The sequence below is a fragment of the Acinonyx jubatus genome, chromosome B3 (genome assembly GCF_027475565.1).
Source record: "Acinonyx jubatus isolate Ajub_Pintada_27869175 chromosome B3, VMU_Ajub_asm_v1.0, whole genome shotgun sequence".
NCBI classification, from domain to species: Eukaryota; Metazoa; Chordata; class Mammalia; order Carnivora; family Felidae; genus Acinonyx; species Acinonyx jubatus.
Genome location: NC_069386.1, coordinates 37982378 through 37997141, shown reverse-complemented (window position 1 = coordinate 37997141; position 14764 = coordinate 37982378). Strand labels below are relative to the sequence as shown.

The 14764-nt window shown below is 39.2% G+C and overlaps 1 protein-coding gene and 1 pseudogene across 5 annotated transcripts in view; both read left to right on the top strand.

Annotated features, from left to right (window-relative positions):
* The window catches only part of ZWILCH (zwilch kinetochore protein), a 36637-nt gene that overhangs the window by 20764 nt on the left and 1109 nt on the right, over nt 1-14764 (top strand). For all 5 annotated transcript variants that reach the window (XM_053223838.1, XM_027067586.2, XM_053223839.1 and 2 more), the window contains 10 exons: nt 724-817; nt 1345-1394; nt 2190-2295; nt 2815-2894; nt 4441-4597; nt 5112-5140; nt 7999-8135; nt 9292-9387; nt 10597-10709; nt 14165-14279. In XM_053223838.1, the coding sequence (XP_053079813.1) occupies nt 724-817; nt 1345-1394; nt 2190-2295; nt 2815-2894; nt 4441-4597; nt 5112-5140; nt 7999-8135; nt 9292-9387; nt 10597-10709; nt 14165-14253 (951 nt within the window). In that variant the 3' untranslated portion in view covers nt 14254-14279. The remainder of the gene's footprint in view (nt 1-723; nt 818-1344; nt 1395-2189; nt 2296-2814; nt 2895-4440; nt 4598-5111; nt 5141-7998; nt 8136-9291; nt 9388-10596; nt 10710-14164; nt 14280-14764) is intronic.
* LOC113602128 (uncharacterized) lies at nt 13873-13992 on the top strand (annotated as a pseudogene).

Sequence of the window (14764 nt, the reverse complement as noted above, 5' to 3'; positions counted from 1 at the left end):
ATGTTGACCCCCTTTCCTTTGGTTTAGATAATGTATGTATAGGCATATACATTTATATTATTTTTATATAAACTTCCATTCAGTTTCACATTTGTTGTTCCCTGATTATTGCACCGGGATTATCGGTCCTTTTTTTTTTTAATGTTTATTTTTGAGACAGAGAGCAAGCGAGGGAGGGGCAGAGAGAGAGGGAGACCCAGAATCCAAGGCAGGCTCCAGCCCCTGAGCTGTCAGCACAGAGCCTGACATGGGGCTCAAACTCACGAACCGTGAAATCACGACCTGAGCCGAAGTCAGACACTTAACTGACTGAGCCACCCAGGTGCCCTGTTGGTCGTTTTTAACCAAAGTTAAAAGCATCTTCACGGTAGGCTCATTACTCTGGAATCCTCAGCACCTATGCACATGGCATCATCGTTAGAACACCGTGTTTTGTATCGGATTACTGGGTGTATGTCCTTTCACTGTCAGTAATGTGTGACCTTGAGCAAGTTACTTCACCTCTGGTCTCAGGAAAAGGGATGATGGTAATATCTGCCTGATGGGGTTTTTGTGAGGATTACGTACCATACTACATATAAAACACTTAGAACTATTCCTGGCTTGTGGTCAGTCATTCAAAAAATTTTATGATGACCAATATTACAAAATATATTCCTGCTGATTAAATTATGTTTTTTGTTAAAAAATTTTGGGTTTCTTTTTTTTTTTAATCTCCCATAGGTCTTGGCTGATGGTTTGAGGACGGGTGTAAGCGAATGGCCTGAGCCTCTGGAAGTAAAGTCTGCCGTTGATCTTGTGCAGGAATTTCTGAATGGTCTTTGTTTTCCTAACTCATGCTCTCTTTATACTGTTTATTTTTCTTAGTTGCGAATTTATACTTTCTAAATTCAAAAATAAGTTGTCTTTTTAGGTGTGGTATTCCTTTTGGTTGGGATATATATGAAGCTGTGAGGTCTGTCATGGTCAGAGGGACAGATTTGTTCTGAATTACTTGTAGTAGAGGTCTAAGTAATTTTAAGAATTAATATTGAATTTAAATTTTATATATCACAGCTGTATTCGAGATTGTATGAAAAGAGGGATGGAAGAGAAACCTTTGAGCACCTACCATGTGCCCAGCAATGTGTGTCAGGGGCTTTCACTGTATCTCCGAACACCCCCACACCCCTACCAGTTGGGTATCTATCATAACCTCCATTAGAGAGTTTAAGTAATTTGCTAAAATTACTTTTAAAATTTCTGCTGTCCTCATTTACCATTTGAAAGTAGGATTAGGATGGAAATAATTTAGAAAGCGGAAAGATAAAATCTAGAGTTAATAAGCTTTTGCTACTTTTCTAGACTTAAATAAGCTGGATGGATTTGGTGATTCTACAAAAAAAGACACAGAGGTAAGCAATCCTTATCAGTTAGCAACATACACTGAAACAGCTTTTACGATTTGGTTGTACTGTTACCCTTCATGTCCTACCATTTCAAATGGATCTGGTACAGCAAAGGCAGTGTTTTGAGGGTAGTTTTTTTCTTGGTCTTTAAAGTCAGCACTGGTGATTGTTTTCCTTAAGAACTAATAAATGCTTTTGATGAGAACTAATAAGTTCATATTATTAGTTGATCAACTGCAGAGAAGCAGAAATGACTCTATGTTAATATGCTATAAGATGGTAATGCCTTTCTTGGTATCATTAAGTTAAGTTAAATAGGTTGTCATTTGATGAACAGGAAAATGGAGACAAATTCATTTAATTAAGTATTTTTGCATAGAAGGAAAGTTGAATGCTTGCTTTAGGCATCACACTTTTAAAACAATTTAAGGGTCCAATTTTTCACGGTCAGTTGATTTGTATCTCCTCATTAGTGAATGAAGTTCTAGAAAATTCACTCACATCTGTGGATCCACATTTTCTCAGAGCATGATTTAAAAGCTCGCTGTCCTTAAACTATTTTTATTTTTGTTTCTTTTTTTTTTTTTTTTTTTTAGTCTATTTATTTATTTTGAGTTGGGGGATAGAATTTCAAGCAGGCTCTGTGCTGTCAGCACAGGTCCCGACTCGGGCTTTGATCCCACAAACCATGAGATCATGACCTGAGCTGACATCAAGACTTGGACGCTTAACCAAATGAACCACCCAGGCGCCCCTTTTCTTTTTTAATAAACTGAGTCTTCTCTAATGCTTCTTTCTCAGACAGTGAAGCATGACAGTGCTGCAGTTGACCGTACCATCGAGTGTCTTTTCACAGTGCGGGGCGATCTCGATTTTGCTGAGCAGCTGTGGTTCAAAATGAGCAGTAGTATGTGTCTACCATGATTGTAAAATAAAATGTTTCCTGTTATTTGTTAGGCTTACTTTTTAAGTCTTTGAAAATCATACAATGTGTACTATTAGTCTTGTGTGGAAGCCTGGTTCCTATTTTATCAGATTCATTTCTAATAATGTATTGGCACATTCTACTCAAGAATTGTACTAAGACAAGGCAATTTATAGAGTCCATTTTTCTCCTGCCTTGAGCATAAGATGTAGGTGGTTTTAATGTTATGTTTATATGAACCAAAACATACACCTTAGTGGCATTATAATTATTAGAAAAAGGAAAAGATGTTCCTTAATGTTTCACTGTGTTATTTTGTGACACTGAGTTTACTTTAGAAATGTGTTAAATCTTTCTGTTCGTCTTTATTTTCTTTCCCTTTCCCCCATCCATAAAGTACAGATACTTGTCCTCTACTTACTTGTGTATCCTTAAGATTAATGATGTATTTGATCTGCAGAAATACCATGAAAGTAATGTTGGACTGACTTGTTTTCCAAGGTGTGATTTCTTATCAAGACTTGGTGAAATGTTTCACGCTGATCATCCAGAGTCTACAACGTGGTGATATACAACCATGGGTAGGTTTAGTAGTGTGCGTTAGAACCCTTTTTCAGCAGCTGAGCATGAAGGTTAAGGCATAGGCTTGGGAACAGACTGCCTGAGTTTAATTCCAGCCCTGCTGCTTTCTTAGCTGTGTAAACTTGGGCAGGTGTCTTTAGGTCTCTGTGCCCCAGTTTCCTTATCTGTAAAGTAGGAGGAGGAAGAGTATCTACCTCGTGGTGGTGTTTTAGGGTTAAATATTCTCCAAATGTATCATGCACGCCCTTTAAATCATTAATTTGTTTCTTCGGATCCACCCTGAGCTCTACACAGGAATATGTATCAAGATTTTACATATTAGAATAGTTATCACAACCTCATTTCTGGTAGCAAAAAATTATAAATGACATAAACTTCTCATTAATGGACCATAAGTAAAGAATGATGCAGCCCCATCTTTGCTAAAAATGGTGCTGACAGATGATCGGTGGAGAAACGCTTACAATCTGCAGTAAAAAGAAAGGATTATACACTATTGCATTAAAAAAGTAAATTTTGAAGGGAAAAACCTGGATACAAATAAATCAAAATGTTAACAGCAGTCACCTCTGGTGCTAGGGTTACAAATGAGGTTTTCCAACTGCATTATACATTTCTATACTTTATGGATTTTCCACAATGAACTCGTGCTTTTACAATCAAGAGAAAGCTAAGTAAAAAACTAGAAACATTCCTCATTTTGTAGGAATTCTTTGAAATAGTGTATCTGCCAGTTCACGACTCTAAAACTTAGAAACTTCCATGGGTGGGAACAAAGATCAACTGCAAAGCAAAGGCATGTGAGCTCTGCCCCTAATTGGGCAATGGTGGCTGTAGGTGTTTTAACCATGGCCATAGAGTTTCTCTCATCCTAGTCTCTGTGTGAGGCGTTTGCAAGTATATCCCTGCCCTGTGCAGTGAGTGCAAACAACACGAAAATCGTTTTTATTAAACAAAGGGAAATGCAAAAGGTGATGATGAAGATTAGAGATAATAGATATTAGTGACAAAATGGCCAATATTTCAGGTATCTCGAAAACAAAGTGCTTAACATTTGGAACATCTGTTAGGTCTGTAAGTTCACACATCTTAATTTGCAAATGATCTAGTTAGGATGTCTGTAGCCAGGGAGTTTCTCCTGACCAGTGAATAGACCACCGAGGGAGGGAGTTTTCCGTGCAGATGAAGACGTTCAGTTTAGGAAAGACGCCCAGGAGTACTTAATCAGCTAGCAGAAAAGAATTGCTAGTTGCAGAGCTTCAGAGAACCAACTCTGTCTTCTCTTTGGTGGAACCGTATCTGGGGGTGATAAGTTGAAACTCTTCATAGTTGCTTTGGACTCAAGCGAATCATATAGGAATGACCCTTCAGGAGCTGACACGTTTGTAAATCAGGGTTTTTTATTCACACTATTTATAGTATCAGGAGACTAAAAATGCAAGCTTATACATTTTTAGCTCATAGCTCATGCAGTTTGTTTTTCTTTTGTTTATTGATTTGTTTATATTTTTATTTATGGTTTTATAAATTTGTTTTGATTTCTAGCTCCATAGTGGGAGTAACAGTTTACTAAGTAAGCTTATTCATCAGTCTTATCACGGAACCATGGATACAATTTCTCTCAGTGGGATTGTTCCAGTTAAGATGCTTTTGGAAATTGGTCTGGACAAACTAAAGAAAGATTATATCAGTTTTTTCATAGGTGAGTCCCTTTCCCTGCTCAAAAAATGAAAAAGCGTGTCACAATCATCAGCCATAAGTATTCTCAGATTTTATCTTTCTACTTGGCCCTGGTCATTTATAGCCCTGGCTTCACCCCTGGTTCTCTGTGAGACCAGCACTTCTCTTCGCTGGGACTTACTTTCCTCCTTGATAAAGAGATTAAATTTAACTCTAGTTTTGGTTTGTGTTTTTAGTTCAAACATTTTGAGATTCTATGAGGTTAGTGTATTAAATAAAAAGAAACCTTTCTGTGAGATGCTGTTTTAATACCCAACACTTGGTTGTTTTTATTAGAGGCAAGCTGTGATCACTTTTAGGATAGTATTAATATATATTCATGGTGTAATGTGCCAGAAAATTTGTCTATTTCTGGGGAACTATTTGGCTGGAGCATCTCTTTTATGTAGGAGCTCTGCAAAATTTTACTAAGGTTCCTTAACAAGTAATAGGCGATACCTAAAGCTTATTTGTATATCTGTGTGTTTTCTTACTAGGTCAGGAACTTGCATCTTTGAATCATTTGGTGAGTTTGTCCTTTTATTCTTTTTTTTTTTAATGTTTATTTTTGAGAGAGAGAGACCGAGCGCAAGTGGGGAAGAGGCATGGAGAGAGAGGGAGACACAGAATCTAAAACAGGCTCCAGGCTCTGAGCTGTCAGCACAGAGCCCGACGCGGGGCTTGAACCCGGGAATGGCAAGATCATGACCTGAGCCAAAGTCTTAGGTTGAAGCTGAGTAAGGTGGAGGTAACTCAACCAACCGATCCACCCAGGTGCCCGTGTTTTGTTGTTTTTTTTTTTAAATGCTTATTTAGTTTTGAGAGAGAGAGAGAGTGTGTGCAAGCAGGGGAGGGGCATACAGAGGGGGACAGGGACCCGAAGCCAGCTCTGTGCTGACAGCAGCGAACCTGATGTGAGTCTCCATCCCACGAACCACTATATCATGACCTGAGCCGAAGTTGGACACTTGACTGACTGTTGATTGCCCCTGTTCTTTTATTCTAAAGTTGGCTTTTCTTTTAATTCAGTCATCCTACCTGCAGATACTAAATACCTGTTCTGTGCCAGCCCTTGTCCTAGGACCTAGGAAACATAGACAGACAGACAGACAAATATATAACAAAGAAAGGGTATTCTTTATTTTCATGCATTCCCCACCCCACCCCACCCCCCGCCCCAGTCATTTCATATGCCTGTTTTTTTCTTTTAATATGGTTTGACTCCAGGCTTTTGACACAATAGTCCTTAAATTTGGAGAACCTCCTAGAAGGCTAGTTGAATTGCTAATTCCTGGGCCCCAGTGACTCTGTAGGCCTAAGGCACAGAAAGATGTCTTTTAAAACAAGTCATCTCCTACTTCAAATAATTCAAATGCTTTTCCCTTAGTGTCAGTTTCCTGTTACAGCATAACAAATTATAGTAGTTCCCATCTCTGGGGGATATATTCCAAGACCCCCAGTAGATGCTTGAAAGTATGGTAGTACTGAATCCTGTGTATACTATGTCTTTCCCTATACACACTTCCCTATCATAAAGTTATGCACAGAGATTATAAGTTAGGCACAGAGATTAACAGCAGTAACTAAAAATAGAACAATTATAATAAACTATAATAAAAGTTATGTGGATGTGGTCTCTGTCTTAAAATCTTACTGTATTGTACTCACCCTTGTGATATTACAAGATGATAAAATGCCAGTGAGATCAAGTGAGGTGAAAGATGTAAGTGTTGTGACCTAGCGTTTGGCTACTGTTGACCTTCCAAGAGGTCTGAAACCATGGAAAGTGAAACCTTGGATAAAGGGGGGACCACTGTACTACAAACTTAAAAGCTTAAATGAACACAGACTTACTGCGTCACAGTTTCCTGGGGTTGGGAGTTGGGCACATTTTAGCTGGGTAGTCTGCTAAGAGTTTCACAAGGCTGAAATCAAGGTGTCTGCCATCTGCTTGACTAGGGAAAGATCTACTTCTAAGTTCCCCCATTTGTTGTTGGCAGAATTCATTTCCTTGTGGCCTTATGACCAAAGTTCCCATTTCCTTGCTAGTTTTTTGGTCCAGGGCCGGTCTCAGATCTTAGGGATTGTTTTTGGGTCCTTGCCATGTGGCCTTCTCCACAGCGCGGGCAGTTTGTTTTTTCAGAGTCATCAGGAGAGCATCTCTAATGCTTCACCTTCTTTTAAAAGGCTCACCTGGGGGCGCCTGGGTGGCGCAGTCGGTTAAGTGTCCGACTTCAGCCAGGTCACGATCTCGCGGTCCGTGAGTTCGAGCCCCGCGTCGGGCTCTGGGCTGATGGCTCAGAGCCTGGAGCCTGTTTCCGATTCTGTGTCTCCCTCTCTCTCTGCCCCTCCCCCGTTCGTGCTCTGTCTCTCTCTGTCCCAAAAATAAATAAATAAACGTTGAAAAAAAAAATTAAAAAAAAAAAGGCTCACCTGATTAGGTAGGTCATAGTGACAGTCTCCCTTTTGATCAATTCAAAGTCAGTCACTTAGTAACCTAATCATGGAAGCACCATCTGTCAAGTTCTGGCCTATGAAGGAGAAGGGATTATTACAAGATGTGTATTTCAGGTGGTGGGAATCTTGGGGGCCATCATAGAATTCTGCCTACCGTTATTTACCGTGGATTATTTCCTTAGGGTGTTTTCTCAGAAATAGGATGAGGTCTGAGTATGTTATGATGCTTGACATACATTGCCAAATTTCTTTTTTCAAAGGGTGGTACCTATTTACGAGTTTCAGATGTGACTGGAAGCTTATCAATACACTTGATTAATTTCTTGGTACTTGTTACCTGTTTTTAGAGGTGGACACTCCCATCAACCTGGCAAGGGTATTGAAGTTAAGAATTATCTTGTGGATTTGCCAGTCATTCCATCTGGAGAGCTTGGTGGGTAGTATTAGTTACCCACTTGGGCCTCCTTGGTGAGGCAGTTCTCGAATTTGTGTTAACCAGATAATGTAACAGTTTGCTGAGCATGTTCTCAGTGACAATTTTGCTTATAGTTTAGTTTGAAGAGTAGTATTGAAAGGTGGTAAATTCTGTCTGGCTGCCTCCATTTTTTACCCCCCTATTAATTAAGCATAGTTTAGGCTTAGCAAGCATAGCCATATTCTTCCTAAAGATTGCTTTTCTTCTTCTTCTTCTTTTTTTTTTTAATGTTTATTTTTAAGACAGAGAGTGTGAGCAGGGGAGGGGCAGAGAGGGAGGGAGACAGAATCCCAAGCAGGCTCCGTACTGTCACTGCGGGGCTAGAACCCAGGAGTCGTGAGACAATGACCTGAGCCGAAACCAAGAGTTGGACACTTAACTGACTGAGCCACCCAAGCGCCCCAAGATTGCTCGTGCTCTTTAACTCCTTATTTTGCTGTTTTCTGTTCCAGGAATATTTCATAACTCCATCAGTAGATATACAAGAACAGGTGTGTCGTGTTCAAAAACTCCACCATATTCTAGAAATATTAGTCAGTTGCATGCTTTTCATTAAACCCCAACATGAGCTCCTCTTTGCTTTAACACAGTAAGTATTGCTCTTGTTCCTTCCACATAAAAATGTAATCTCTTATGAAATAGGTGGGGCCAAAATGTGTGCAGTTTTTATTATCAGTTTGGGTAGAATCTGTACACCCTATCTTCACAGTAGCAGAATGGTTCTGAGCCCCGTCAGAGGAAGGAAAGGCTTTGGATTCAGAAGGACTCAGGTTTGATACTTGGCTCTAGCATTTTGGGACTTTCTGAGGAAGTTTCCTTTCGCTGCATCTTATTTTCTTATCTGTAAACAGGAACTAATAACTTGAAGTGTTTGTCGTCAGGATGAAATGATGTAATGTGTCTAAAGTACCTGACACCTAACGGGTGCTTCATGAATATTTCCTTCTTCTTTTCTTTATAGCCTTATACATTTGGGCCAAAGTAATCATTGCTAGACCTCCAGTGGTAATTGAACGAAACCAAATACTATTATCCGACTTCTGCCAATAGCACTGCTGTAATTTTAGAGATTCTGCCGATCAGTTTGGCTAGAAACAGTTTGGAATGAGCCTCCTACATGGGTTGCCGGTGTCTTATGTGTATTTGAAGCCTCACAGTCGAAATGAGTGAGCCATCCAGTGGATGGACTGGGTTTCTTATTCCCTGTGGAAGGAAATGTACTATTGCCTTTCCCGAATTTAGAATTTGCCTCAGTTGTAAAGGGAAATATTTGAAATTATTATTGTTTACAGAATCTAACATTTATTTTCATTAAAGATGAAGAGTGTAAATGAGTTAACTCTTTAATTCCCCAGAATCTGAAAACCATGGAGGCTGTATCTTTGTGTCTCTTTTGATTCTTAACTGGTTTTCTTTTTCTGATACCACTTCCTCCCCCACTTAGTTAGGCCTTTACTTTGGCTTAAATTAATAGGCCTTCTATTAATTTTTACAAATTGAAAAAAAAATTGAGATACCCTTTCAAAATAAAAAATAACCTAACTTTTTTGTTGTGGGGGGGAGGAGGCATTGGTTTTTTGTTTACTGTTGTGGCCCTGAAATTATTCTTCTGCTGTTGTTTTGGTTAGTGGTACTGGGTGAAATGTTTCTCTTATGAGCTTTAGATTACCAGAAAGCCTTTATCTCCAAGGGACATTTTTTTTTCCAGAAGAGGTTCTTTTTTTGTTGTTTTCTGTTTGTTTTAGATCCTGCATAAGATACTACAAACAAAATCCTCTTGACGAGCAACACATTTTTCAGCTGCCAGTCAGACCAACTGCTGTAAAAAGCTTATATCAAAGGTCAGCAACTTAATAATTAAATTATACTTTAAGTCTGGCCATAATTCCTGGGCAACTCCTCTGTCCTTTCCCTGGGGGTCTCGTGACCAAGAGCTGTGCTCCACCTCTGCAACCTTAATCATCTCTGTCCTGCTCTTTGACTGCCATCTGGTAGAGTTCACCCTCTCTCCTCTCCCAGACCTTTTGTTTTCTCTTTTTCTACCATTGGGCCTCTAGTCTTTCATTTTTCTCTCAACTTGTAATTCCTTCACAGTATAGGGCAGAAAGTGTAGGCAGAAGGGAAATGACAGATTGGGAAGAAAGTGATCGGGGTAATGACAACAAGTCGAGGATATGCCTGTGAGGAATGAGAGGGTTTGGGATTGGAGAGGTATGGGACTGTGAGGCTAAGGTGACAGATTGGCCATCCACATGGACTCAGGCTGTGTCAAATGATAGGTTCCTCGGTTCTTCCCTCAACAGGTAATGTGCTTGAAATTTCTCTCATACTGAAGCCACTCTGTTTTTATCCTCCCTCTATTTTGTTCCTGCGTAGCCAAACCCTGTCATTCCTTGAAACTGCTCTGGCCGAGATCACTGGTGGCCTTCTAATTACCAAATCCAGTGGACAACTTGCCAGTAAAAGAGTGTGCTTTAGCCCCTGGTGTAATCAGCTGGCCCCCCAATTCTTTCTCCTGATGAGTAAGAACTTAGAAGGCTCTTTGGCATTTAACACTATTCCTTTCTTGGATCTCCGTCCCGTTTCTTCATTTCTGTGACACAGCGTTCTGTGTTAAGGTTAATTCCGCCTCTCTGGTCCCCCTCCAAGACTGAGAGGAGTTCTCTCTTCAGGGTCTTCCTCTGCCTGCTTCTTGTGTGGCTTTTCACCAGAACTCCACCTTCTGCCTTCTTTTCTTCTTGCTTTCCGTCTTCCCTGGGTGATTGGACTCACACTCAAAGCCTCAATTCCTCTGGGCTAATGAGAATTCATAACTCCCATCGCTAGCTTCTCCTGAGCTTCAGATCCATGTTTCTAAATTAGGTGTAAATCCCCAACTTCAGTGTCCTGTAGGTAGTTCAGACTCAAACCCCGAAATTTAGAGTTGCGACCTGTTCATCTCTTCTTTCTCAGTGCCTCTCACATGAGGACTTCGCTAATTGTGAGTATAAAAGGAAGGAAGGAAATAACTGGGGCTTTTTTTTTCCCTTTGATGTTTCTTCTTTCCTTAGTGAGAAGCCACAGAAATGGAAAGTGGAAATCAGTGGTGGTCAGAAGAAGGTGAAAACAGTTTGGCAGCTGAGTGACAGTGCACCTGTAGACCATCTGAGTTTCCACAAACCTGGTAAAGATGGTTTGTAATCTATTCAGATAAATTCCAGTAGAAAATAAACTGAATCTTTACTGGCACATTATGGTAGCTCTTGTGCCCAGTTTTAAATAATTTTCCTGAACTCTAGGTGTAAAACGTATTTTTTCTGGGGGAAAACATCACGGGAGAGTGCTTTTTCTCATCCTGGATAGAGGAACTTTTATTAAAAGAGGTCAAGCAATAGGGATACAAGGAGCAAAAATAGATGAGAAAGTTGAAATGCTAGCTCATACTTCACACTTTTGTGCACTCTCTCAGTGATGATATTTCTACCCTGATGTCTTCTCTGGGAGTGCTGGGAAAAGGTTGAGAATTTTTTGTTTATTTATTTATTTTTGAGAGAGAGCACAAGCAGGGGAGGGGCCGAGAGAGAGTCCCAAGCAGGCTCTGTGCTGCCAGTGCAGAGCCCCAGCGTGAGGCTCGAACTCGTGAAACCATGAGATCAGCTCTGAGTCAAAACCAAGAGTTGAACTTTTAACCGACTGAGCTACCCAGGTGCCCTGAGATTTTTTTTTTTTTTAATGTGTATTTATTTTTGAGAGGGGGCAAGCACGTGTGAGCATGGGAGGGGCAGAGAGAGAGAGAGAGAGAGAGAGAGAGAATCTCAAGCGCAGAGCCAGATGCAGGGCTCCATCTCACGAGCTGTGAGATCATGACCTGTGCCGAAATCCAGAGTCGGATACTTAACTGACTGAGCCACCTAGGTTCCTAGGCGCCTCGAGCTTTCTAATGTTCTGTCACAGATGGTCCACATCAGTCAGAGAATGGGTTTGAGCCCTTGGTGTAATAAGCCAGCTCCAAGTATTCCTCCTTTAGTAAGCACCTGTAAAACTGTTATTTTCAAGTATGTGGATTGCAAGATTCTGTCCTCTCTTTGTGTAGATTTAAAAGGCTTCATTCAGATATCGCAGTGATTATCTAAAATCATATCTGATAGTTTTAAGACCATCAGAAAAGATTTCAGAAGCCTGTAGTCAACCAGTGCTGGTTATTGAACTACAGAACTCTACAAATAGTTCTAGATTGATACCTTGCAAAATGTTTCCATGAAAGGTTTATTCTCCCCCAAATATTTTTTGATTCAAGCATGATGGAAACTTCTCTGTTCATATGGCTGAATAGTAAAAGCCCTAAAGAAATGGAAAAATTTTCCTGAGAACCATCAGTTAAAATCATCCTGTCTTTTCTAAGTGTGATATGAAACCTGGAGGGTATAAAGCTTGAAAATCAACCATATAAAATCAGAAAAGTTGCAGCATGACAGAAAAATACCAGAGGCAAAACAAATGATAAACAAGGAAGATTAATTTGCAGCTCATGTTCGGAAAAGAGGCTACATTGCCTACTACATAAAGAACTTTCAAATCAGTAAGAAAAATATGTTAATAACTCAATAGAAAAATGCAAGTAAGATGAACAGTTTGCCAAAGAGGAAATTCAGATGTCACCTTGAGAATGAAAGCTGCCCAGGCCCACTTATGATAAGAGAAATGCATATTTATATTATAGAGATACCATCTTTTTCCTGTCAGATAAGCAAAGATCAAAAAATTTGTTATCACGGTACTGGCGAGGATGTGAACAGGCAGGCAGTCAACCTCACACATTACCGATTGAAGTAGAAGTTTGCATAGCTTCTGTGGAGGGCAATATCCGCCAATATTTTAAAATACAATTTTTGGCCCAGCAGTTTTTTTTAGTAGGGATTTATTCCATACATAAAACCAGACATGTGCAAGAAGACCTATGCACAACCTTATTAAGTGTGGTATTGTTTATAGTATTAAAAGCCTGGAAAAAATATGGAGACAGAGGCATAAGAAAAGGTCTGGAAGGATACAATAAAATTTTAACCCTCAGGTGTGGCATGGTGAGGGCAGGGGTGGTTCCCAGCTTTAGGTGAACATTAAAATCACTTAAGGAGGTTTTAAAGTCTTAATACCAAGACCAAGTAAGTCAGAATCTTTGGAGCTACCGCCTGGACAGCAGTGACTTTTTAAAAAATTCTCCGGGTGATTCCATTGTGCACCTAGTTTGAGAACCACCAGTTGAAGCATTTTGTTTTAACTGCAAATGTTGTTTAAAAAGATCTATATTTTATGATTAAAAGGAAAGTTTTAAAGCTGTGAACGTATGTGGTACGTTTTGGAAAATGCTGTTTTAAATAAATTTTATTACATAAAGATTAAACGTGTTTTATGAGGAAATTCATGCAAGATTAAACACCTTTTTTCAATGATGCTGGATAAGTGAAGTAGAGTGAACGTATCTTCTAGAGTCTTTTTGATGCAGATTACTTCAAAAAGGAGTGAAAGTTATTTTGAATGAGTTAAAACAATTTATGAATAAATACTTGGTCCAGTGACTCCTATGAAAATAAAGAATTCTTATGAAATCCTATATTTGTGTGCTTGGAAAACCACTCACATACTCCATTTTGGCTAGAGTTTTATAACCTCTTCTACCCATCGTATATTCCGGATGTGTTTGTCTAGAAATTATTCTGTCACCTCCAGCCCAAAGCAAGACCCACTGGTGAAGGACGCCCTCATTTATAAGTCACGGGCTATTCATACAAAGCCCCAGTTGTAAATATTAAAGCTCAGTCATGATTTATTTTTTGCCAAAGATTATATGCATTTAAGAGGTTAGGCTTTCTGCTTCATTGGACTGAACTGAGCACTTAGGTCCAATACTAGCTTTTCAAGATATCTAATATTGTGATACTGTTGAGTAAAACATTGAGATCAAAATCAGGAAGACCTAAGAGAGAAGAAATGTCGGGAAGAAAATAATGATTTGGGGTGAACGGGAGCGAACAACAGCGTCTGGGAGAGTGCTGCTCGCCCTGTGGGTACTCTGCAGATGATTGTTGATCATGGTGGGAATATGGAAACCAAAATGTTGACCCACAAGAAAGTGAACATAAGCTCATCTAAATGTTAATTGCATTTGTTTTTGAAATACAACAGTCTTCAGTAGAGAAAAAAAGTGCATATTTGCCTAGCCCTAAGACTAGAAATCTCAAGTAGAAATTGTTTTCCAAAATATATGTTAAGATTGGAAAAAAGAGTTGAACTATAGTGGATGAGGCACAAAAATAGAGCAGTATGTTCCCAAATTAAAAAGAGAATTAAGCTTTGTGAAGTGGCAGTATCGTAGCCAGTGAGATTTATCTGAGGTGCTATTATTGCTAATTGAAAAATATAGAATTAAAACAAGTCTGCTTTGTATTTTCTTTAGTCCTGTTTTCAGTGCATCAAAGTTTACCATTTAAAAGAATTGTCCACGCTGGTTTTTGTCCCCTAAATTCAAAATAGAAGACACATGCCATTCATATTACCTCTTGATTACTGTAAAATTCAGCAGTGTGTATGGTAGAAAAGCCAGCAGGCTGGTAAGCAATTCTGATCTCTATCTGGTTACAGATGTTTCTGAATTAACATTAAACGGTAGCCTGGAAGAAAGGATGTTCTATACTAACATGGTCACCTGCAGCCAGGTGCATTTCAAGTGAAGTGTGCCAGTGGAGTCCTCTGTAAGGTAGTATGTTCGCTTTTTGTTCTCCAAATACTTTGTAGTGTATTAAGTATCTTATGTTTTAGTTCTTTCTACAACAGAAGTATTGATTTAATACATTTGGAATATGGATTATTTTTCAGTAATCATGTAAAAGGCTTATCAGATGTTATTGAGCAATGCAGGTCTTTAATTTCCTTTTTACCTTCTGTAGTCAGTAAGCCAGATTAATCTTGAAACCAGAGAAAGAAAAACATATTTTTGAGTGGTAATGTCTTTGCATTTTAAATCTCTCTGTATAGTAGAGAGTTTGATTTCAAAAACATTGATGTGAGAGAAAAACCCTGAAGGAGCCTATCGACTGATGTTGAAAGCAGAGTTCTATTAAAAACATATCTACCCCAGCCCAGTTGTAGGACTAAGCCCCAGATGTAAACACCCTTTTAAAATGTTTAAGATAATATTAACCAAGAAAATTAATGCAATAGCAGTTTCTACTGTCTTACTGT